The 26,129-nt window shown below is 43.9% G+C and overlaps 1 protein-coding gene and 1 long non-coding RNA gene across 2 annotated transcripts; both read left to right on the top strand.

The window, feature by feature from the left end:
- Positions 1-17,730: 17,730 nt before the first annotated feature.
- On the top strand, positions 17,731-19,143 carry LOC120910693. The gene is made up of 4 exons (XR_005741537.1): positions 17,731-17,938; positions 18,269-18,349; positions 18,441-18,650; positions 18,772-19,143. It is a non-coding gene; the product is annotated as an uncharacterized LOC120910693 (long non-coding RNA).
- A 448-nt stretch (positions 19,144-19,591) lies between these two features.
- Positions 19,592-25,155, top strand: LOC120910420. Its single transcript, XM_040322179.1, has 2 exons — positions 19,592-20,503; positions 24,934-25,155. Exons 1-2 carry the CDS (start codon positions 19,592-19,594, stop codon positions 24,961-24,963), a joined length of 942 nt encoding a protein of 313 aa, XP_040178113.1. The 3' UTR covers positions 24,964-25,155.
- The last annotated feature ends 974 nt before the right edge of the window (positions 25,156-26,129 follow it).

Here is a 26,129-nt window from a genome sequence, read left to right as displayed (position 1 = left end):
ATTAGAGCCAGAGGCCAGAGGCTCTAAAAGGCTTCAAAAAAGGGTGGACTCCGGGCTGCAGAGCATTACGCTCAGAGCCAAACCAGTTGTGTTAGAATAGCGAATAAATATTCACTATTTTCACACTGAATCGCCTGAAAATTAGGAAGTGAGGGTCTGAGACCCGTTTCCCGATTGGCCGAAAGGAGAAGCGTTCCAATTGGCCTAAGAGGAGGATAGAGGAGACACACCGCGAAAGTCACTGTGTTACCGAGAAGGAGAGCAGGGGAAGGGGAAGATGCCACAAGTCAGGAAGCACTGCCCGCCATAGAGGGGAAGGAGAAGCTACAGTGATGCTAAGTAGGAGAACAGGGGAAGGGGAGGCGGTTGCCCGTCGGAAAGCGATGCCCGGTCTTAATCGACCGACTGGACTGGGGGGTGCCGGTTACCCAATTTACGCCCCCCCCCCCCATAATTCTTTTACCACCAGCTGCCACTGAATTGACCCTGTCATTAAAAAGTCAGAAACAGTTATACATACTAGACAAGAGATTGAATATATTGTATATTCTTCCCTTGCTGCAAGAATTCTGCACTATTCAAAAGTAAGGTCAAGTCCAATAATAAAGACAAATTTCTTAATGAAATCCCAGCCACTCCAAACATGCAAGAGGTATATAAATACATGCAAAGCATATATACTCAAAATCAGAGGTCTCCAAATGTTTCAGTACATGCGTCACGTCATATACTTTGCAAATTTTTGCTGGTTGAAATATTTTTTTTTCGAAATTAATGAATACAATTTAAATGAATTAATGTTTTACTTGGAGCTTATATGTAATCAGCATAGTATGATTCAGAACAACACAAGATGAGCTTTCATTGAAACAAAGCAAAGAAGTTCCAAACTTGATATGGTAATAAAATTGAACAAAAAATGTATTCCGTCTGCACTTTTCTTATTAAAGCAGGGTCCCCATCAGAGTGCCCCTTACATCAGAGGCACAATGAGAGTTCACACTAAAGTCTAATTACATCACTGTCCCCATCAGAGTCCCTCTTACATCAGAGTCACCAATAACATCAGGGTCCACCTACTATACCATCTGTCTGATCCACTACAGCACTGACCAATTATCTGGTCAGGAGCACTCACATCACAAAGCCTTGTATTTTTCCTGTAGTTCCAGGTGATCTAGAAGTCCAGCCAAGCACCTGAGGTCCATGAGACACTTGTTCAGGTACTTTCTGTTATAAGGTAACAGAAGGTAACAGAAGGCTGGCCGGATTTGTAGGAGGAGTCTGGGGGAGTACATATCCTCCCTCCTCTTGCGTGTGCCTCGTCGGCTCGTCTTCCTGGTTCCCACCCTCCCGGCCCCTTTTTTCAGGTATATGCTTCATTCATTTCTCATATTCAGGGTATGCCCTCTTTTAGGCGTAGCGTCCAGCTAGGCCAAGGCACACCACAGGCCTTGATAGTTTGGGGCACTACGTGTTACGGGTGAAGACTCTGACTACAAATATATATTTATATAATGTGCGTAAATAAAAAAAAAATCACAAAAATAAAATGCATGCTAACAAAAGCACCATGCATTTTGATGCAGCGGCATTAAAAAATAAAATAAAAAAAAGGCCCATGCACTTTGGTGCTATTGAGGGGTAGCAGGCAGTTCATTCTCAAATTAATAGGCTGTTCTGCAGCAAGGCACATACTCTGATGCATCGCATAGATGTGAAGTTGAACCTTTAAAACACAGTCAGGAGGCCGAGGGGCACCAACAAACCCAAATTTAAAAAAAAATCATTTGTCATTGGGACAGAAAGTGATAGCTTTATTGAAACAGATAACATTAATCCAATATGGTGGCGAATCTTTAGGTGCAAACTACAGAGGACACGTGCAGTACACACAAAGTAGCTTTAGGTGCAAACTACAGAAGACACGGCCAGTACCCACCAAGTAGCTTTAGGTGCAAACTACAGAGGACACGTACAGTACACACCAAGTAGCTTTAGGTGCAAACTACAGAGGACACGTGCAGTACACACCAAGTAGCTTTAGGTGCAAACTACAGAGGACACACCAGGTAGCTTTAGGTGCAAACTACAGAAGACACGGCCAGTACACACCAAGTAGCTTTAGGTGCAAACTACAGAGGACACGTGCAGTACACGCCAAGTAGCTTTAGGTGCAAACTACAGAGGACACGGCCAGTACACACCAAGTAGCCCTAGGTGCAAACTACAGAGGACACGTGCAGTACACACCAAGTAGCTTTAGGTGCAAACTACAGAGGACACGTGCAGTACACACCAAGTAGCTTTAGGTGCAAACTACAGAAGACACGTGCAGTACACACCAAGTAGCTTTAGGTGCAAACTACAGAGGAAACAGGCAATACACCACGTGAGAATACTGCAGCTAGCACAATCAACTGCCTGCCAGTAAATTAGGAAGAACTGATCTAGCTAAACTATACAGGGCCAGATTCACAGTGAGAGTACGCCGGCGTATCTACTGACGTCGGCGCATTCTCTTACGTCGTCGCTAGTCGGCTTTTCCTGTCGTAAAGTTGCGAGTGCTATTTCAATGGCTTATATTTAGACTAGCCATGTTAAAGTACGGCCGTCGTTCCCGCGTCGAATTTGAATTTTTTTTTTTGCGTAAGTCGTCCGTGAATAGGAAAGGACGTAACGCACGTCGCCGTTCAAAAAATTACGTCGGTGCGACGTTATTTCGCGCAAAGCACGGCGGGAAATTTAAAAACGGAGCATGCGCAGTACGTTTGGTGCGGGAACCCGCCTAACTTAAATGATACATGCCCCATTTAAGTTAGGCAGGCTTGCGCCGGACGGCTTTACGCTTAAGCGAATCAAGCACTTGCGCGGAAAACTTGCGGCGGTGTAACGTAAATGTAATACGTTACGCCGACGCAGATATACCTGAATCTGGCCCTACAGTGTATAAATATACGTACAACACCTGGGATGTATATATATCCTCTACACACTGTAAGTTTAACTGACTAGCCTGCCTGCTCTATCTACCTAGAAAAAAAGACTCTCTCTCTCTCTTAGACAGATCTCTAACCACCGCCGCAATACACTACACAAGGTCGACCTGCAGGCGGCCTTTTATAGTGTGGGGCGTGTACCAAACCCCCTGAGCCATCCTGGCTTTGGCCAATTATGTCTCTCCGTTTTTTGCGCGCTGGCCAAGCATGCGGGTCATAGTGCATGCCTGGCCAATCATCAGCCAGCAATGCCGCAGTGAATTATGGGCTGTGACGCGCCACTCGAATTTGGCGCGAACGAGCCATAACGATCGTATTTCGACGAACGGTCGAACATAAGATGTTCGAGTTGAACATGGGTTCGACTCGAACACGAAGCTCATCCCTCGTGGGGGGATTTGTCAGGACTATTAGGGTAAAAAGAATATAATAGTCCTGTATATTATATTGTTTTCATATATATGCTTTGAACATGAGAGAAGCCATTTTAAATTTAAAAAAATGATGGCTGCCCTTACAATAGCATATGCGCCTGTGACCTCATGATAATGTCCTTTTGGACGAAACACATCAATGTGGAGTTTTCAGTGCTGATGTCACGCCACTGTACAATCCTGGGTCGGCAGGAGCTTTCCATGTGAGTGATTTTGCTAATCTCTATGTATATTGATTTTATACCACAATACAATTAATTATACACTATTGGAGATTATCCTTGGCTCCTGGTGTGCTTTATTTATCCCAGCTATATTCCATCGGGAGGTGCAATTGGATGCAGATACTGGGAAAATTTAAAACGCACACTGAGGATAATATGATATGAGTCACAGGTGCACATGCTGTTCTGGTGAGTGTTGACTTCTCAAAAATGGTGACTGGCCTCTAAACACACTTTGAGGAGAGAGCTATTCATATGTGAAGGATTTTCAGGATTTTTACTTTTTTCAATGGGACTTTTTTCTTCTTTTTTTTGGCCTATTGATGTATTTATTTTTTCGCATTGATTTATTTGCATACAGTAACTATTTTTGCACATTGAATGTTACAATTTGTGCGTTGTATACTGTTTATAGTGGCACTATATGTTGTTGTTCTCTACTGTTTTCTTGATATTTGGAAGAACAAAAAAGGCCCTAAAATGCATTCAGTTGAGTGGACCGAGTCTTTGAAAGCCTCTGATTTAAAGCTAAATCTCCCACTGTAATAAATAAAGCAAATATTCAACTTTTCTGCAACTGTGCTGGCAAACTTCACTCCATTGCAGAGAAATATTGCAAAATGTTAACACAACTGGAATTGGTAAGCAGTTTCTGCTGCACTCACCACATCTAGTACAAACAATCACTTTAAACTGTGCCAATGTGACCAAAATCAATAAATTAACCGTCGTTTTGCGGCGCTTTAGCGGGGCGGCCGAAAAAGGGTTTGCCGGCACTTTACCGGCGGTTTGGCAGCACTGCCCATTGATTTCAATGGGCAGGGGCACTTTAGGAGCAGTGTATACACCGCTCCTACAGTGCTGCAAAGATGCGGCTAGCAGGACTTTTTTTACCGTCCTGCCAGCGCAACGCTCCAGTGTGAAAGCCCTCAGGCTTTGATATTGGAGTAAAAGGAGCGGCTTATTCAAGGCACTTTTCAGGCGCTATTTTTAGAGCTATTTTTAGGACTATAACGCCTGCAAAGCACCTCAGTGTGAAATCAGCCTAAGGCTGCATTCACACCTTGGCGTACAAAATCGCGGCGTTTGGTCCCGCGAATTGCGGCGACAAATTGCTGCGTTTTGTACCGCAATTTGCAGCGACAAAACGTTGCGATTGTGAATGCAGCCTTACCCCCTCTATGGAGATGGTTCACATATCCTATGCCGAACGCCGAAAGCCGCCTGAAAAAAAGGTCCGGGACTTGTTTTCAGGCGGCAGGCGTACGGCGTTCGGCGTTCGGCGTGGAGATGTGAACCATCTTCATAGAGGGCAATGTGAAATCATCCCTCCAGCGTCTCAGGGGCGGCAGCGGCGTCGCACTACAGGCGTATATACGCCTAGGTGTGAACGGGGGCTAAATGCTACAAAATAAACACACAAATCTCAATAGATTAAATAACTTTAAAAGTCCCAGTCATACTATTTGTGTGAGTAAAATAGTTTAATGTCAATAAAATCCAAAAGCAAGTATAAGTTTATCTAATTCCAAGAAACATCCAAGAAATGTTCAGATACTGGTGACTTCACTCCCTTCACCCATTAATTGCAATCTCACTCACCAGAAATACAATATAAATAAAGATATGGCTGACAGAGCTTGTATCTCCTTCTTTTGATTAGGGCAATCCACCAAAAGAACCTCTTAAACCGCAGTAATCTTCTACAATCTGTTTCCTTCACAGCTCCTGCATAGATAGAATAGATAGAACGAGACTCACATTGTGCATTACAATCACCAAACTCTTTATTATACACCAATATATTATACTACTGGTGAAAAAATGATTCACTGGTGAGCAGAGCATAGGAAAAGAGCAGCCGACGGCTGGCAGTTTGTTTCTTCTTCTGTATACATGAGTATATTTAACGGTGTATAATAAGAGACTGTATTACACAATGTAAGTCTATTTCTATCCATCCATCCATGTGGGTCTTAAAGGAAAGTATTGCTGTGGTTCTAGAGTCTGTTTTTGGTGGATTCCCTTAATCAAAGCACGCATTCAAAGCACGCTACCCGGCCGGTCAGGAAAGGAGTGGGGATGAGCGAGCGCCCCCCCCCCCCTCCTGAGCCGTACCAGGCTGCATGCCCTCAACATGGGGGGGTTGGGTGCTCTGGGGCAGGGGGGCGCACTGCGGGGCCCCCCCACCCCAGAGCATCCTGTCCCCATGTTGATGAGGACAGGGCCCCTTCCCGACAACCCTCTCCCTTCAGGCCGCTGTGCTGTGATGTCTTCTCTTCTTCTCTTCTCCCGATGCTGACACGTCGCCTCTTCTCGCTGCAATGACTTGTGCGTGGCTTGCGTCGGACTTATATGGGCCTCACAGTCCCATCATGCTCCGGTAGGTACCACGTGGGTAGGTATCACATGGGTAGGTACCAGAGCATGATGGGACTGTGAGGCCTATATAAATCCGACGCAAGCCGTGCACAAGTCATTGCAGCGAGAAGAGGCGACGTGTCAGCATCGGGAGAAGAGAAGAAGAAGAAGACGTCACAGCACAGCGGCCTGAAGGGAGAAGTAGAAGTCGTCACAGAACAGCGGAAGAAGAGGAGAAGACGTCACAGAACAGCGGAAGAAGGAGAAGGCACCGGACAGCGGGAGGAAGAACCGGGGTGCGCCGAGTCAAGAGCGGAGAGTGGCGAACATAGAAGAAGACCCCCCGGAGCGGAGAAGACGTCACAGAAGAGCGGTGAAGACCCCGGAGAGCAGGAGAAGACCCCCGGAAATCGGAAGAAGAAGCTCCCCCTGGTAAAAGAGCTAAAGAAGACAGGGGGAGCCTCCGGAGCAGACTAATAAAATATTTTAATACCCTGTGTTTTTTATTTGTGTTTTTACCACTTTTCCTCCAGGTGAATGGGTAGGGGTACGATGTACCCCATATCCATTCACTTAGGGTGGGGGGCCGGTATCTGGGGGCCCCCTTATTAAAGGGGGCTCCCAGATTCCGATAAGCCTCCCGCCCGCATACCCCGACAACCAACGGCCAGGGTTGTCGGGAAGGGGCCCTGTCCTCATCAATATGGGGACAGGGTGCTCTGGGGTGGGGGGGCCCCGCAGTGCGCCCCCCTGCCCCAGAGCACCCAACCCCCCCATGTTGAGGGCATGCAGCCTGGTACGGCTCAGGAGGGGGGGGGGCGCTCGCTCGTCCCCACTCCTTTCCTGACCGGCCGGGTAGCGTGCTTTGGATACGGGTCTGGTATGGATTGTAGGGGGACCCCCTACGCCGTTTTTTTCCGGCGTAGGGGGGCTCTCCTTACAACCCATAACAGACCTAAGGGCCCGGTATGCTCCTGAGGGGGGAACCCATGCCGAATTTTTATTTAAAATCCGGCGGGGACTTCCCCCTCAGGATTCATAACAAACGCTGCACACGTGTAGAATTGGCGGGAATCCAAGTCGGATCTCCCGTCGCTTCTATGACGCGCACGTTGGAATGTGCTGTCACTATTTCAGTGAGTGCGAGATGTCGGCGAGATCTCTGCACCATGTCGCCGAGAATCAGCGCGATGCTGTCGTGCTAAAAACACAATATCACAAACACCTACTGTAATCACCACTGTTTTTTTTTTTTTAAGAAACAAAAAAGACCAAAAATTTTGAAAAAAAAGAAATGCATTTTTCATAGTTTGACTCCTGAGGAAGTCACGCATAGTGACGAATACGCGTAAGAGTCCACCGAGAGGTACTGGAGGTGACGTTGGCGAACTATTTCCCTCGTTTATATGCCTGTTTTTATCTTAAACCATGTGAGTACCCGTTTGTATTCTTTCTGCTTAATAAATTTTTAAAAACGGTATCACACTATTGGTGCTTTATCCCTCTGGGTGCGAGTCATTGGCCATCCTGAGACGTGACCACCAAGAGGGACCTGTGTTTCCTTGAGTTAGAGCCTATCTGGATAACCATCCACACAGATACGTTTGGAAAGCTTGCTTGGACCTATATGCTGTTACCTTACAGCAGTAAGGTAAGTGGACATCCTCACTTACCCTGAAGGGATCACTGGATATCCATCCTGTTTCTCACCTTACATGTTGGGATCCACACCAGCACTACCTATTTTGGATTTTACTTTGGACTTTTGATTATCATTTATATTTTCGTTCCTATTAATAAGCTCTGCTGCATGTTTTTTTTCAGCTTAGTTTATCTTAGCCACTTGGGTGCTGTGTGACGCACACTGAATATTTATAATTGCATTCTTTCATCACTTATTTTATTGTTCATTTCACTTCACCATACAGAGTTTATGAAGATATCTATTAGCACTCATGCATAGAAGTGATATACTTCTGTCAACCAGTTCACTGATCACCCTTTGATGTTATGCTGTTTGTATTGTTATAATCATATACAGACCATCCTACTTCCTTTACACACCTCTCCCATCCCCCACCTACAGCGCAGCGCTATCTTCTTTGTCATTTTTCATAGTTTGTTATAACATTTTGCAAACCGAAAATTTTTCTCCTTCACTGAAGTGCGCTGATGAGGCTGCACTTTTGGGCACTAATAGGCACTGATGTGGTGGCACTGATGAGGCAGCACTGATGGGCACTGATGAGGTAGCACTTTTGGTCACTGATGAGGCTGCTCGATGTGAGCTTTTGATCGGAAATTCGGACCGTGTGTAGGCTTCGTCTGACTTTTTCTGTTGGAATTTCCGACAGCAAAAATTTGAGAGCTGATTCTCAATTTTTCCGACAAGAAAAGTTCTTGTCGGAAATTCCGTTCATCTGTACACAATTCCGACGCGCAATTTTTCTCAGCTGGTTGTAGTGTTGTACGACACCGCGTTCTTGAATTTTGTGACTCTGACAGCTAGAAGGTTTTAATGGTACACAATGGAAACCTGTAGCTTTATGTAACTAAAAGACAGGCTTGATCCATCTGCTGGCTTATACAGTACAGACCAAAAGTTTGGACACACCTTCTCATTCAAAGAGTTTTCTTTATTTTTGACTATGAAAATTGTAGATTCACACTGAAGGCATCAAAACTATGAATTAACACATGTGGAATTATACATAACAAAAAAGTGTGAAACAACTGAAAATATATTTCATATTCTAGGTTCTTCAAAGTAGCCACCTTTTGCAGCAGACACATCTCTAGAACTGGTAAGAGGAGACTGTGTGAATCAGGCCTTCATGGTAGAATATCTGCTAGGAAACCACTGCTAAAGAAAGGCAACAAGCAGAAGAGACTTGTTTGGGCTAAAGAACACAAGGAATGGACATTAGACCAGTGGAAATCTGTGCTTTGGTCTGATGAGTCCAAACTTGAGATCTTTGGTTCCAACCCCCGTGTCTTTGTGCGACGCAGAAAAGGTGAACGGATGGACTCTACATGCCTGGTTCCCACCGTGAAGCATGGAGGAGTAGGTGTGATGGTGTGGGGGTGCTTTGCTGGTGACACTGTTGGGGATTTATTCAAAATTTAAGGCATACTGAACCAGCATGGCTACCACAGAATCTTGCAGCGGCATGCTATTCCATCCGGTTTGCGTTTAGTTGGACCATCATTTATTTTTCAATACAGTACAATGACCCCAAACACACCTCCAGGCTGTGTAAGGGCTATTTGACCAAGAAGGAGAGTGATGGGGTGCTGCGCCAGGTGACTACCTCTTGAAGCTCATCAAGAGAATGCCAAGAGTGTGCCAAGCAGTAATCAAAGCAAAATGTGGCTACTTTGAAGAACCTAGAATATGAAATATATTTTCAGTTGTTTCACACTTTTTTGTTATGTATAATTCCACATGTGTTAATTCATAGTTTTGATGCCTTCAGTGTGAATCTACAATGTTCATAGTCATGAAAATAAAGAAAACTCTTTGAATGAGAAGGTGGGCCAGATTCAGGTAGAATTCCGGCGGCGTAACGTATTGCATTTACGTTACACCGCCGCAAGTTTTACGGGCAAGTGCTTGATTCACAAAGCACTTGCCTGTAAACTTGCGGCGGCGTAGCGTAAATCCGTCCGGCGCAAGCACGCCTAATTCAAATGGGGCTTGTATCATTTAAATTAGGCGCGCTCTCACGCCGAACGTACTGTGCATGCTCCATTTTGAAATTTCCCGCCGTGCTTTGCGCGAAATGACGTCGCACCGACGTCATTTTTTGAACGGCGACGTGCGTTACGTCCTTTCCTATTCACGGACGACTTACGCAAAAAAATTTTTTTTTTAATTCGACGCGGGAACGACGGCCGTACTTTAACATGGCAAGTCTAAATATAAGCCAAGAAATAGCAGCTGTAACTATACGCCGGAAAAAGCCGACTAGCGATGACGTAAGAGAATGCGACGACCGCGCGTACCTTCGTGGATCGCGGTAAACAGCTAATTAGCATACCCGACCTTGAAAACGGAGCGAACTCCACCCAGCGGGCTCCAAAGTATTACACCTACGATCCAAAGGCGTACGAAGCCGTACGGCTGTCGGATCGAAGGCAGAAGCCGTCGTATCTTGGTTTGAGAATTCAAACTAAAGATACGACGCGGCAAATTTGAAAGTACGCCGGAGTATCAGCAGATACTCCGGCGTACTTCTTCTGTGAATCTGGCCCGGTGTGTCCAAACTTTTGGTCTGTACGGTATACAACTTTCAGGAAAATCTTAGACATGTTTCCAATACACCCCTGAAGATGCCTGAAGGCACCCCCCAGGTGGCAACACCCAGGTGGAAAATTGCTGATCTGAATAAAAGAGACATGTGTGTTCTTACTTGAATCTTGGAATGCCTTGTGTAATTCTTCCATATCCTTACAGTACATTGCCTCTGTGCAGGAGCTTCCTGTAATAAAGACCAGACACTGTTCTTTTATCTTCTTGTGCAGAGTGACTGGTCTTTTTTCTGCCCCCTCATATCGTTTTTGCAAGCTGCTTGTAGTGGGTGGATTGATTCCCTCTCACAGCTCTGTTTCTGCATAGGCTATGCATAACAGTAATGGTATCACCACTTATTTTACAAGGTAATGGCTGGGTCTGTTACAAACAAACAGAAATCATGCTGATAGATGAAAAACAGCAGCTGGTAAAAAAAAACAATCAAATAAATTGTTATACATAGAAAGGGAAGTTTGGGACTTTTAGGGAAAGAAGGAAAAAGAAAAATAGATATTATACACAAAAGGCCACACAGTTGATAATAAAAATAAGGTTTTATGGAAACGTAACTAAATGTATTTTAATGTATATTTTTGTATAAGATTGTAAGCACAGTGTGTATCATAAGAGCAAAATTCTTAAAGCGGATGTGCCACTAAAACAATATATTAAAAGCTAGCAGCTACAAATACTGCAGCTGCTGACTTTTAATATAAGGACACTTACCTGTCCTGGAGTCCAGCGGTGATCGCAGCAGAGGATGAGCCGATCGCTCGTCACCCTGCTGCTCCCCCCTCCATCCACGGTGAGGGAACCAGGAAGTGAAGCGCTGCGGCTTCACTGCCCGGTTCCCTACGGCGCATGCGCGAGTCGCGCTGCGCCCGCCGATTGGCTCACACGCTGTGTGCTGGGAGCCGAGTGTTCCCAGCACACAACGGGCGACAGACGGGATGTGACGGAATGCCCGTCTTTCGCCCGTAGCGTGTGGCCGGAAGTGGGTGCAAATACCTGTCTTTAGACAGGTGTCTGCACCCCCCTCCCCCCTGAAAGGTGTCAAATGTGACACCGGAGGGGGGGAGGGTTCCGATCAGCGGGACTCCACTTTAGGGTGGAGGACCGCTTTAACTAAAAAGGAATTTAATAAAAAAAAAAAGCCATAAAACGACCCCCCATTTTGTAACTGCTATAACTTTTGCGCAAACCAATCAATAAATGCTTATTGCGATTTTCTTTACCAAAAATATGTAGAAGAATACGTATCGGCCTAAACTGAGGGAAGAAAAATGTTTTTTTTTATATATATTTTTGGGGGATATTTATTATAGCAAAAAGTTAAAAATATAACTTTTTTTTTTCAAAATTGTCGCTCTATTTTTGATTAAAGCGCAAAAAAAATTAAAACGCAGAGGTGATCAAATACCACTAAAAGAAAGCTCTATTTGTGGGAAAAATAGGACATCAAAGCAACGCAGTGCCAAATCGCAAAAAGTGGCCTGGTCTTTGACCTGCAAAATGGTCAGAGGCTGAAGTGGTTAAATGAAGCAGTTGAAATGCGGAGGCAAGAGTACAAAAGTAATTTCATATATATATATATACATATAGATTGCACAAGATATAGGCATGATGGATAAAAAAAGTATGTATAAATGAACACATAAGCATAATGAATACATGATAGTTAGTATAATTGTATATAAAACAGTTATATGGCCTACAAGTGTTGAGGGCTGCATGCCCGATATCTGTAATCACATGATGTGTACATGTATTGAATTATATATGTACACATCATTAAACATGATAGATGGTGGATGGATAACAAGGCATATCTAGTATAGCTGTGGCATATTTTTTTTAAATAACAAACATGTCATACTTATCACTGTGCAGTTCGTTTTGCACAGAGTGGCCCGATCCTCCTCTTCTCCTCCCCACATTGTATAGCCCCCAGAAGAAGCGCTCTCCCGAGGGGGGTTACCTTGCGGGCGCGCTCCTGATTCCAGCATTCTGAGGCCATAGATGGAAGCCAATGGCTGCGCTGCTATCAATCTATCCAATCAAGAGCCCAGAACCCTGGGCAGAGAGGTATAGCGTGTCTCTGCCCTGAATTCGAGGGCAGTCAGATGAGTAAAGCGGGGGGGCTGGGGGGCCGGTCACTGTCATAAATGTTTTCACTTTATTGCATAGGATGCATTAAGGTGAAAAAACACAAGGGTTTACAACACCTTTAACCACTTCCATACCAGGCACTTACGCACCTTCCCGCCCAAGCCAATTTTCAGCTTTCAGCACTGTCGCACTTTGAATGGCAATTGCGCGGTCATGCTACACTGTACCCAAACAAAATTGGCGTCCTTTTTTCCCTACAAATAGAGCTTTCTTTTGGTGGTATTTGATTACCTCTGCGATTTTTTTGTTTGTTTGCGCAACAACTAAAAAAAGACTGACAATTTTGAAAAAAAATTGCGTTTTTATTTTTTTCTGTAAATTTTTTTGTAAATAAGTACGTTTTCTCTTTCAGATACGGGCACTGATATGGCGGCACTGATGAGCACCGATGAGATGGCACTGATGGACATCGATAAGGTAGTACCGACGGGCACAGATGAGGTGGCACTGATTGGCGGCGCTGGTATGTGGCACTGATGGGCACTCATAGGCGGCACTGATGGGCACACATAGGCGGCACTGATGGGCACACATAGGCGGCACTGATGGGCACACATAGGCGGCACTGATGCACTCATGGGCAGCACTGATGGGCACTCATGGACGGCACTGGGCACTCATAGGTGGCACAGATGGCCACTCATGAGCGGCACTTATGAGTGGCACTGATGGATACTTATGGGTGGCACAGATGGGCACTGATAGGTGGGCACGGGGCATGGATGGGCACTGTGGGGTGGCACTGATGGACACTGTGGGGTGGCACTAATGGACACTGTGGGGTGGCACTGATGGACACTGTGGGGCGGCACTGATTTACCCATGTTGCTAGTCAGTGCCCATTTGTGGGCATTGATTGGCATCTTTTTTATTTTTTAATGCTTTTTTTTTCCAGACTTTTTTTTTTTGCCCCCTTTTTTTTTGTTTGCCCTTCCCTGGTGGTCCAGGGTGGGCTTCCCTGGTGGTCCAGTGTGGCGATCCGAGGGGGGGCTGCGCTGATAAACAATCAGCGCGAACCCCCCGTCAGGAGAGCCGCCCATCGGCTCTCCTCTACTCGCGTCTGTCAGACGCGAGTGAGGAAGAGCCATCAACGGCTCTTCCTGTTTACATCGTGATCAGCCGTGGTTGGACACGGCTGATCACATGGTAAAGAGCCTCCGTGAGAGACTCTTTACCTTGATTGGTGTTGCGGGGTGTCAGACTGACACCCTGCAACAACGATCGCCGCGATGCGCCCCCCGGGGGTGCACAGCGGCTCAGAATCCTGAGGACGTCATATGATGTCCAGTCAGGATTCTACAACCACTTTGCCGACGTCAATATGTCATTGGCGGGCGGCAAGTGGTTAAGGATTTGCTTGGCACTTCTCTCTCCTTCCTCTATCAAGCTACTGGTGCCTGAGAGATCATATGTGAACGGCCACCAATTAGTTGCTGAGATTTTGTTTGTTGAGAGTTTTGTAGCTTTGAGCTTCAAGCTACAAAACATTCAGGTGTGAATAGGGATATACTGCTGTGGTATGTGGGTAGTCAACTGATTTTCATTTCTCATACAGGTAATTGTCTAGCAAAAAAATATATATTTTAACTTGTAAACAACAGGCTTGAAAAATAGGCTTGGGGCTGAAGTGGTTAACACTTGACAAAAGAATTTTAACAAACTTTTATCATTTACTGACTTTTGGTGTAAATTGTACTTGTGATGTATGTTCTCCTAATCCTTTAAAAACATGTGGAAGCCAAAAAATCCTGTATCTTCTATGTCCGTATAAATGTCTTAAAGTAGAATCAGACATCGATTATGTCAAACATTAGTCTTCATTTACGGTAATTAGATTAGAACATGATTTCGCCTCAGTTCATAGAATGCTAAGAATATGTTAAACAACTGTTCAACCCTAACCAAATCTATAATACAATGTATCTCAATATTTTACCCTTCAGATGACAGAAAGGTCATCTTGTTGACTACAGCTGTGACTAGACATTAGACATTGCCTGAGTCTTATTTTAGGAGACAATAGGTTAAAATGGATCTTTTTCTTATTATTATGGTATTTCTAATTAACTGTTTTATGTCTTCTGTATTTGTTAATGTATATTGTAATTCTGTATGTATAATACAGTTCTTGCAAAGATACGAAGATTAGAACTCGTTGATCATACCCCAGTGAGGAATGTGTTTGCCTTTTGATCATATTTTCTAATCAGACCTATTGTGTCATGTCATGAAGAAGCAAAAATAATGTTCTACACACTTATCCTTTTTAGCAAGTCTTTTTAATAAAATCCAATTAACACATTGATTAAGGTTTCATGAGTAAAGATTCTGGCATTTTCCCTTGAGAAAGAAGTCTGAAACATACAGTACATTGGATGTGGGAAGACTTCATGCTGATAATGTGTGAATTTTTCTGTAGTGTTATGCAGGGAAGAAGGAGATACCACCATATTACCTCAGCTATAAAAATCCTTGTGACTTCTCTTTCTTTCCCTTTCTTACTGATGGACTTACCAACATGTGTCCAGTGCTGAAAATAAGATAAATAAAACACACACAGTATGCTATATTTTTGGCGTTGACATGCCTCACATTGCTTATTGCTCATGAACAGTACAACCCTGGTTTCTACAATAAAGAAAAACTACCAGAAAAGCACACCATTCATTAAGATTTGCTGATAATGTGTTTACATAAACATTTTTGATACAATGCTAGTCAGAAAAGATGAGCGCATTGCTGCACAATGCTGTATATGTATGTCTGGTACCACACTACCTATTGCACTCTGTGTGATCTAAGCTATACATTTTTAAAAACACAAGATAGAACTGTTCACTCGCCCCTTGACATAGGCCAAAGTACACTGATGCATCCAAAGGAATGTGCATGTACACACAAACCAGAGAAGCTAAGCTGAAACTCATTTGCTTTTTACGCATCCAGCCAAGCAGTGTTTAGGTCACATTTAGCAACTATAGATGGGCAGTGCCAGCCATATATAGTATCAGGCACCAAGGCTGTATTCTGGCCTAGGCCGACAGGGCCCAGGCCTAGGGCGACACTTTGCGGGGGGCGGCCGGCCAGAGGGATCACTGTTGCAATTTCGCTGGGTCTGGTAAGACTGAGCCATTAGGAAGTACCTAGCCTGCTATTCTCTAGGCCTTATTGACCGCCACAACATCCCTCTCTGTCCTCTTCCCACGGCATCCTTTTCCCACGGCGTCCCTCTGTCCTCTTCCCACGGCGTCCCTCTGTCCGTCACCCACGGCAACCCTCTGTCCTTCTCCCAGGGTGTCCCTCTGTCCTTCACCCACCGCATCCCTCTGTCCTCTTCCCATGAAGATGACAGGGTGGGTCTTAAAGAAGAAGGGATGTGGTTTTGACAGGAAGGGGTGGTCATATTTATATTAGGGGGTGCGCAAGTTTAGTCAGGCCTAGGGCAGCACAAAAACCTAAATACACCTCTGTCAGGCACTCATGCCTTTTGACTAGGAGGTTTATGCCAGTAGCTAGGCTTTAATAAAATTTTGGGTAAGCAACAGTGGTGGCTGGTGCTGTATATTTGAGTGGGGGGGCATACAAGACTTCTCACCGCACTTACACCACCACTTACACTGCCACCCCCCAGTCTGTCGGCCCTGCACTTACCCCATCTAGGTCGCAGGCAGCTTTGGCTCCTTCCTGCGTCTCCGACTCACCTGCCTCTTGTGCTTCACGGCAGCTTCCCTCCTCCTCCTTGCCTCCGCGTGGCAGCCAATATAATCGCGTTTCATCTCGGCCAATCGGGTCTCAGGACCCAATTCTATTAAATTAATGTGCTGCACTATCTCAGGACCCGCTTCCTGATTGGCAGGGAGGAGAATCAGCAAGACAATAGCGAATAATAATTTGCTATTATCACACAACTGGGTGGGCTCAGAGTGCAGTGCTCTGCGCCCAGAGCCCACCCTTTTTTGAAGCCAATTAGAACCTCTGGCTCTAATCACGTGCTTCTAAAAACAAACATTAAAATCCATGCGTCCGGCACCCTGCATGTACTGTAGATTAGGGGTCGAGCGCATGGATTAGGGGGGGGCAAAACCCCTGCAACCCTAATTGAAGGACCCCCGCTGCTTACTTGGCTTATCATCTGCCCATTGTGACCATGGTCAGTGATTCAGAATTGCAAGGATGGACTGGCTGGTGACATGGGGGTTTAGATATTTTGTTTATTCATAAACATTTCTTTAATGAATGACCTCCAAAAGTGAAGACAGAATACTGGCATATGTTTAGGATAAAATATAGAAATAACTGTACAATTAACAATTCTAACAGGTGGTTCTGGCCAGCTCAGTAGATTGCTTTAAAAAAGGCCTGGATACTTTCCTAAATGTACATACTATAACTGGGTACTAAGATTTGTAGGTAAAGCTGATCCAGGGAAAATTCGATTGCCTGTCGGGGGTTTAGGATGGAATTTTTTCCCCTGCTGTAGTAAATTGGATCATGCTCTGCTGGGGTTTTTTGCCTTCCTCTGGATCAACTGTGGGTATGGAATTGGGTGTATGGGATTGTACTGTGTTTTGCTTTTTTTGTGGTCGAACCTGACTAACTATGTAACAATTTGGAGAAAGAGGGATAGGATCTGGCTGGTCTAGACTGAAAAATAGTATCATTGACAAGAGCACCTCATCCCAAATTTATATATGGGAAAGTCGAACAATGGCGGGACTATAACGGTGCAAGCAGAAACCCATAAAGAAAAATAGAACAAGTACTATAAATTTTAATAGTTTATTTAAAAAAATAGCGTCAGGTTGTAGGACATATCATGGACTCTAACGGAGTCCAATTCATAAACCAAAACAACCTAAACAAGTATAACAAGGTTAAAAGGTTTCCATAACAGACATAAATACTGTAGCAGAGATCACAACCCGGTTGGTAAACCCTATATATTTCGCCTGGTTAGGCTTCTTCAGGGGTGGTTGAGATCAGAGTTTGGATTCTGATAATAACATACAGAAAAAAAGAAAGAAAATTAATGATTTATACACAGATATATTAAATATACATAAACAATAAATATATAAAGTCGCTCTGTCAGTGTATACCAACATAATGCCCACCTGCTGGTCCGTAGTGGATGTAAACAAACAACAGGGTGTATAATACCCTGATACCATCACCTTCCTGAAAAATCAGGCCAGATGGACACAAGTTGACAGCCAAAAGGATAACCTAGGCCTTCTAACCCAGGGGTTGCTGGGGATTGTAGGCCTTCGGTCCAGCACCAGCTTGGGTGTCTGTGCACTGGCACTCTGTGTCCGCTCACGCCCGACCGCGCCTCCTATGACGCACGGACGTGTGGGAGGGGCCAAGGGGTATATCTGGACTGTGTCTGGCTGTGGAGCGTTAGTGTGTTGTGCACTCCTGTGGAGTTAACTTGTGCTGCTAAGACAGACGAACCAGGTACTCTCCCTATTATGCTTACCAGCTGCTTACTATACAAATTTGTTTCCTTTTGCGTGTCCAAGTCTTTTGGCTTGTTATTTTTCTCGACTATTTTTTCTTTTTTCTTTCTTTTCTGGATTTTCTTTACTATGGAACAGTCTTCTTGCTGATAATCACTATATTTATTTTATTTTAATATAGAAGCAAACTGTCTGTTTCACTTTATTTGTTTTTCTTCTATTTATTCCATATATTTTTTCTTTCCTTTTATTTAGTTATTTTTCCTGCTTGATCTCTAACTGTTCTCTCTTTTCTATATTTTTTTGTTTGACACAACTCTTGGATCAGCTTGTCACTAAATCTGACTAGCCTCCGGTCTCAAGCTAGGCATAAGCCTCCACAGATGCTATACCTGTATACCTGAGCACTGTGAGTGTACACTCTATCTTTACTCTTTATTAAATAAATATTTCCTTATGTACTCTACAATAGATATTGACATTACTACTCTTCTCCACAGTTGGCCACTTTGCTTCTGGGTGCCGCCCCCTGCCTCTCCGATGGTTGGGGACTGTGTGAATCCCATCTGCAGCGGTTTCTCATTTTTTTCCTGCCTAGGTTATCCTTTTGGCTGTCAACTTGTGTCCATCTGGCCTGATTTTTCAGGAAGGTGATGGTATCAGGGTATTATACACCCTGTTGTTTGTTTACATCCACTACGGACCAGCAGGTGGGCATTATGTTGGTATACACTGACAGAGCGACTTTATATATTTATTGTTTATGTATATTTAATATATCTGTGTATAAATCATTAATTTTCTTTCTTTTTTTCTGTATGTTATTATCAGAATCCAAACTCTGATCTCAACCACCCCTGAAGAAGCCTAACCAGGCGAAATATATAGGGTTTACCAACCGGGTTGTGATCTCTGCTACAGTATTTATGTCTGTTATGGAAACCTTTTAACCTTGTTATACTTGTTTAGGTTGTTTTGGTTTATGAATTGGACTCCGTTAGAGTCCATGATATGTCCTACAACCTGACGCTATTTTTTTAAATAAACTATTAAAATTTATAGTACTTGTTCTATTTTTCTTTATGGGTTTCTGCTTGCACCGTTATAGTCCCGCCATTGTTCGACTTTCCCATATATAAATTTGGGATGAGGTGCTCTTGTCAATGATACTATTTTTCAGTCTAGACCAGCCAGATCCTATCCCTCTTTCTCCAAATATTTTCTTGGATGTTTTAATACATCATATCTGGATCTGAGTGGCCTAGCAATCTCTAACTAAAATATGATGCTTCTGGCTCTATTTATGAACCCATGACATTTTGATTGTGATGTATATATATGTTTATTTATATGTTAATATCTGTTTAGGACTTAGTTTCCATCACTTTGCCATCTAGTCCCCCCTCCCTCTTTTTCAATATCCCTCCTGGTATCCCCTTCCTAGCCCCTTCTCTAGTTATTCCCCACAGACAGTGTCTCCAGCACCTTGAGTGTGCATCACTGTCACCCCCACCTGGTTGCCGTGTACGGTGTAGACTTCTACCTCACCTGCTACAGGACACCCGGTGTATGTTACACTGTTTTTTGTTTGTATTATCTGTTTATTTTTCTCTGCTGGCTTTTTCTTCTCAGGCCGTCTTTTGCTGCTAGCATGGCAGACTTTCGTGGCGCTGCATGGGAAGGCTTTATGTTCAAAATCCAGTCCAATACAAATAATGCCGATATAACTATCCCTGAGCTTGATCGAGCATTTTCTAGATTACAACGACTTTTGGAAAAAAAGGTCAGAATATTTTGGCATAAACAATACTTTATCAAATATGTTGAAAATCAGATCACCCCATGGGGCCTGAGGATACAAATATTCCCCAATCTTAAAAAGGTAGATGACGCCCTTAAACTTAGATGGGAACAGAACTTACAGTCTTGTTCGTTCGAAATGATGAACATCTTATGCAACCAATACGAAGCTGAAATTGAGGATCTTGATGTTCAGGTTAATGCCTGGTACATTGAATTGGTATTGTCGATATCGAATCCGCTGTTCATTGCGAGGGAGAAATCCCTTAAAGAACATTTGGAAGAATATACCACTGACCTAATTAATTTTAAGGAGGGCAAATACCTTAGAGATAAGGCTGCATATGACAATAAGTATGCTTACAAATGGAATCAACCAACTTTCAACAAACCTACAGCCCATCCGTCTACACGCAATGTACCTGCTAATCTGACTAACATACCAAATGTCACCTCTGCTTCCTCTACAGCATCAAGTCAGTCAACTGTTTACCGAGAGATGTCTCATGATCGTTTCCCACGGAAACGTAAAAATGACCGAAAATCTACATCCTCAGAATCTTTATCACAAACCGGTCTCAACACCACTAAGCGTTTACCAACTAACTCTTCTATTTTAGATAACTTTCGTCCATCTTCCTTATCACGAATCTTGCATCCTGATACCCCACAGGTGACGAATGCTTCACTAGCGCACCCTCCGCGAGCTCCGGCACTTACGTCGCCTCTGTTAATGACACCTCACACCACCCCGACGAGACGGGTAAGCGAACCCAATGTATCCTCACATGTATCTTCACTCTTTCCCCAAAGCTCGGCAAGTATAGATCCCAAAATTGCACCAATTTTTTTAGGCAAACAGATGGAACTATCATCCACCCCGATACCCTCGACGAAGTGAGTACGCCCTCTTTGGATCTTGAGGTCATCAATCTATCATCCACTTCATTGAGTGGACATGAGATTGATGTCCTCAAGCTTGGACTGACCTTCTGTCCATCCATCGGGGGGGATAAATTTCAAATGATTAAAGACATTCATCTCTTTGCCCGGAAATTAATGTTCAAGGTTATCTATGACAAACCATCTACTGAATCAGATAATAGAAACTTTGAACAACTTAAAAATGATGCCGATGAGATACAGGCCATCGAGACTCTGATGGAACTATGGGAGGAGGGACATGTGGATGACGATTCCCCCTTGGTACCACCCACTTTGGGAATTTGTGCCCCAGAGGTCACTTTTCCTCCACCTATGTCCTTCAAACCCAAATCGTTAAACTTTCCTCTCTTGAACAAAAATGCCAGTATATGGTCATTTGTCCAGCAGACCACAAGAGAGGTCGAGAAAATTGACCTCTCTAATAACTCTTCAAACCTCACTTTCAATCAACGACAAGCTCTCAGAAATCTTCAGGACAATCGCTCCATAATAATTAAACCCTCTGACAAAGGGGGCAACGTAGTAGTCATGAACATAAAGGACTACGAACGCATGTGTTTAAAGATCCTTGAAAACGAGGATTGGTACCGCCCAATACCTCAGTCGGTAATTCTAAGCTTTAATAATGAATACTACGCCCTTATCACTCAGGCCTATCATCAGGGCCTGATTGATAAGGATACGTGGAACTTTTTGAACATTCAGGAACCTAAGGTTCCTACTATGTACGCCCTACCAAAGATTCACAAATCCTTAAAATGCCCACCAGGGAGACCCATAGTATCGGGTTGTGCAGGACTAACAGAGAATGCCAGCTCCCTGGTTGACAATTACCTTCGCCCGCATGTTACCGCCCTGTCCTCGTACATCAAGGACACGATTGACCTTTTGCAAACTATCGATGGCATATCAGTCCCACCCAATACCTGGCTGGTTGCTATCGATATTGAAAGCCTTTATAACGCAATCCCACACGATAGGGGCATTGAAGTTGTGGGTAAAATCCTCAAGGATAGAGGCGATCAGGCAGAGCCTTACAACGTATTTATTTTGGATATATTAAAGTTCATTCTCACCAGAAATGTGTTCATGTTTGGACTCTCCCACTTCCTCCAGGTGCAGGGGGTTGCGATGGGGACTAAATGTGCCCCATCGTATGCCAACCTGTACCTGGGGGGGTGGGAGAAGGAACTTTTTTCTGATGAAGAATCCTCGATGTATCTGTGCCACGTCATTTCGTGGTACAGATACATCGATGACGTTCTGCTATTGTGGTCTGGTGGCAGAGCGGAACTTGACTTATTTATGAAGAGACTGGCCAAAAATACCTTTAATCTTAAGTTCACCATGGAATGCAGTCTTAAATCGATCAATTTTCTCGATCTTACCATCTTCATTGGATCTGATGGAACTGTCTACTCCTCTCTCTTTCGTAAGCCTTCTGCAGGTAATACTATTCTGCATGCCTCTAGTGGCCACCCGCAGTCGCTTGTAAAAAGTATACCCTACAGCCAATACATTAGACTAAAGAGGAATTGTGTCCTCAAGAATGATTATGAAATAGCTGCTAGAAGCCTATACTGTCGTTTGAAGGATAGGGGTTACAGTCACAATATCCTGAAGAAAGCTTACAATCGAGCTGCGAGTATCGACCGCAGGGACTTGATTTTTCCCCCCCGAAGGGTTAACTCCCTGCAACCAATACGTTTGCTTACTCAATATTCTGCTTGCCATACACAGTTTAGGGAAATTTTGGATAGGTATTGGCCATTATTATTGGCGGATAACACTGTCAACAAATTTATCAAGGATCGACCTGAAGTTACCTACCGCAGAGCACCATCTCTGCGGGACAAACTTGTTCAGAGTCATTATAATCCCTTAGAAAACTCTTCACACACAATTAATGGCACCTTCTCATGTAAAGGATGCCACATGTGTCCTTTTATTCTGAGTGGATCTACAGTCGTGTTGCCTGGTGGACGTACCCACACCATTCGGCATCGGGTCACATGCCAGACCGTCGGCGTGGTGTACCTGGCCAAATGCATGTGTGGGTGCTTCTACGTTGGCAAGACGAAGAGACCTTTCCACAAGCGGATATCGGATCATATTGCACCCATACGGAAAAAACTGTCCACCACTGCCATCAGTAGGCATGTGGGACATGAGCACAATTTTGAGCCTAATATGGTTAAATTCACTGCCCTGGAACATGTGCCCACACACGTTAGGGGTGGGGGCATTGATCGCAGTCTTCTGCAACTTGAAACTAAATGGATACAAACTTTAAACGCCACCCATTACCCAGGACTGAATGAATATATCAGCTTTAAATCTTTCCTGTAAGGGCTACCTAGTCTGTATGTCCCAATCCCATTTTTTTTGTGCTCCATCTTTGGGCTTGCCATGCCTTCATCAGGCGACTGCCTGGGTTGCTCCAGCATGGAATATATGATGCTTGTCATTCTGCATCCTTTGTCTGTTTTGTTTCACATTCCCTTCCCTTTGACATTTGGTTCCAATTCCCTCCTTTCCCCTCTCCTTGGCCTTCTGTCTGTTTCCCCCCCCCCCCCCCCCTCTCTCCTATTTTTCCCCCCCCTCTCTTCCTTTTCTCCCTTTCCACTATCCCCGCTATTTTGGCATTTTGCTAATGTATATATATGCATGGGATTCTATTTATATATATATGATTGCCCCAGAAATGTTTGACCTTAATTATATTTCTTTGTTTTATGAGTATTGTCCATTTATATGAACTTTGTTGTGAATCGCTCTGCTATTGTATATGTGCTTTTGCCACCCTGCCTATATCCATGTTGGTTTTTTTCAATGACCCTGCACCTTTAAGGTACGGGCCTTGACATATCCTTTTTATTTACCGAGTTGCAATTTCTTTGCCTATTGGACAATCCTATATCATCTGCAGGATTTATGATGCTGCTGCGTTTGTCTTTTCGCCTTTTGTCCCCTTCCGTCTGGACACCCAAGGGCTTCACTTTGTGAGCCCGTTTTTGCCAGTGCTTTCTTTCCCCCTCCTGCTTGCTGATTCCCCTCCCCTTCCATCGGTGATTCGGCCACTCCCGGCTCCTGGACTTGGGTTTCTCTCCTTGTCTACGAGCCGCTCCGTTGTACGGCGGTGCCCCTCCCCCGGCGCGTTGTGATTGGCCGATTATTCGACCGTCCACGCCTTCTAACCCAGGGGTTGCTGGGGATTGTAGGCCTTCGGTCCAGCACCAGCTTGGGTGTCTGTGCACTGGCACTCTGTGTCCGCTCACGCCCGACCGCGCCTCCTATGACGCACGGACGTGTGGGAGGGGCCAAGGGGTATATCTGGACTGTGTCTGGCTGTGGAGCGTTAGTGTGTTGTGCACTCCTGTGGAGTTAACTTGTGCTGCTAAGACAGACGAACCAGGTACTCTCCCTATTATGCTTACCAGCTGCTTACTATACAAATTTGTTTCCTTTTGCGTGTCCAAGTCTTTTGGCTTGTTATTTTTCTCGACTATTTTTTCTTTTTTCTTTCTTTTCTGGATTTTCTTTACTATGGAACAGTCTTCTTGCTGATAATCACTATATTTATTTTATTTTAATATAGAAGCAAACTGTCTGTTTCACTTTATTTGTTTTTCTTCTATTTATTCCATATATTTTTTCTTTCCTTTTATTTAGTTATTTTTCCTGCTTGATCTCTAACTGTTCTCTCTTTTCTATATTTTTTTGTTTGACACAACTCTTGGATCAGCTTGTCACTAAATCTGACTAGCCTCCGGTCTCAAGCTAGGCATAAGCCTCCACAGATGCTATACCTGTATACCTGAGCACTGTGAGTGTACACTCTATCTTTACTCTTTATTAAATAAATATTTCCTTATGTACTCTACAATAGATATTGACATTACTACTCTTCTCCACAGTTGGCCACTTTGCTTCTGGGTGCCGCCCCCTGCCTCTCCGATGGTTGGGGACTGTGTGAATCCCATCTGCAGCGGTTTCTCATTTTTTTCCTGCCTAGGTTATCCTTTTGGCTGTCAACTTGTGTCCATCTGGCCTGATTTTTCAGGAAGGTGATGGTATCAGGGTATTATACACCCTGTTGTTTGTTTACATCCACTACGGACCAGCAGGTGGGCATTATGTTGGTATACACTGACAGAGCGACTTTATATATTTATTGTTTATGTATATTTAATATATCTGTGTATAAATCATTAATTTTCTTTCTTTTTTTCTGTATGTTATTATCAGAATCCAAACTCTGATCTCAACCACCCCTGAAGAAGCCTAACCAGGCGAAATATATAGGGTTTACCAACCGGGTTGTGATCTCTGCTACAGTATTTATGTCTGTTATGGAAACCTTTTAACCTTGTTATACTTGTTTAGGTTGTTTTGGTTTATGAATTGGACTCCGTTAGAGTCCATGATATGTCCTACAACCTGACGCTATTTTTTTAAATAAACTATTAAAATTTATAGTACTTGTTCTATTTTTCTTTATGGGTTTCTGCTTGCACCGTTATAGTCCCGCCATTGTTCGACTTTCCCATAACTATGTAACAAGTAACAACCAGCAATTGTATGAGGAACTCTTAAGCCCTGTACACACGGGCCAGAATCTCGTCAGGAAAAAACTGTTGTTTTGCCTGACGAGATTCTTGGCAAGAATATCTTGCCGCCTGAGTGTACAGACTCTCCTTTCAAAAGAACTGTGGTTCTTTTGGAAGGCAAGAACGCAGTGACGTCATCGCGTACGAGGAGCATGCGCTTGTCACATTCGATGCCGTTGCCACCATCTTGCTGCACCCTACCTATGCCTAGGAAGCTACCGCGCATGCGTCAAAGTCATTTCGAGCATGCGCGGGTTTCCACAGTGACAGGTAAGTATACACACTCTCGCGTTTCTCGGCAGGAAAACACTGCCGAGAATCACAACGAGAAAATAGAGAACTATTTTTCTCGTTGAGATTTTAGGCAGTTTTCTTGACGAGAAACCTAAAAAGCCTCCTACACATGCTCGGTATACTCGGCAAGAAAGCTTTGCAAGCAGTTTTCTTGCTGGTTCTTGCCGAGTAAACCGAGCGTGTGTACAAAGCTTTTGGGCCAGTTTACACCAGACGCAGTTCCATGCAGTTCAGAGCATTTTTTCTGCACTAAGAAACTGACTGCATGGTGTGAACTAGAGCCCCTGGAATACATGGAAAACACTGTGCATGCATTTTGTACAGAAAAAAAGCACACGAAACTGCGTCTGATGTCAACTAGCACTTTAGCTTAAATCTGCTAGGTATGCAAGGGTGATATCTTTCAGAATATATGACTTAATTTTTATTTAAAAGAAAAAGAAAACATAGAAGGACAAATGGATACACTGTATACAAAATGTCCCTAAAGCAGAATTGCTTTTTGGTTATGATCATGCAAGATGCAAGTCATTTGGGTAT

Source organism: Rana temporaria, chromosome 8, assembly GCF_905171775.1.
Source record: "Rana temporaria chromosome 8, aRanTem1.1, whole genome shotgun sequence".
Lineage (NCBI taxonomy): Eukaryota > Metazoa > Chordata > Amphibia > Anura > Ranidae > Rana > Rana temporaria.
The sequence above is the reverse complement of the archived record's forward strand: the minus strand, read 5'-3'. Positions and strand labels throughout refer to the sequence as shown.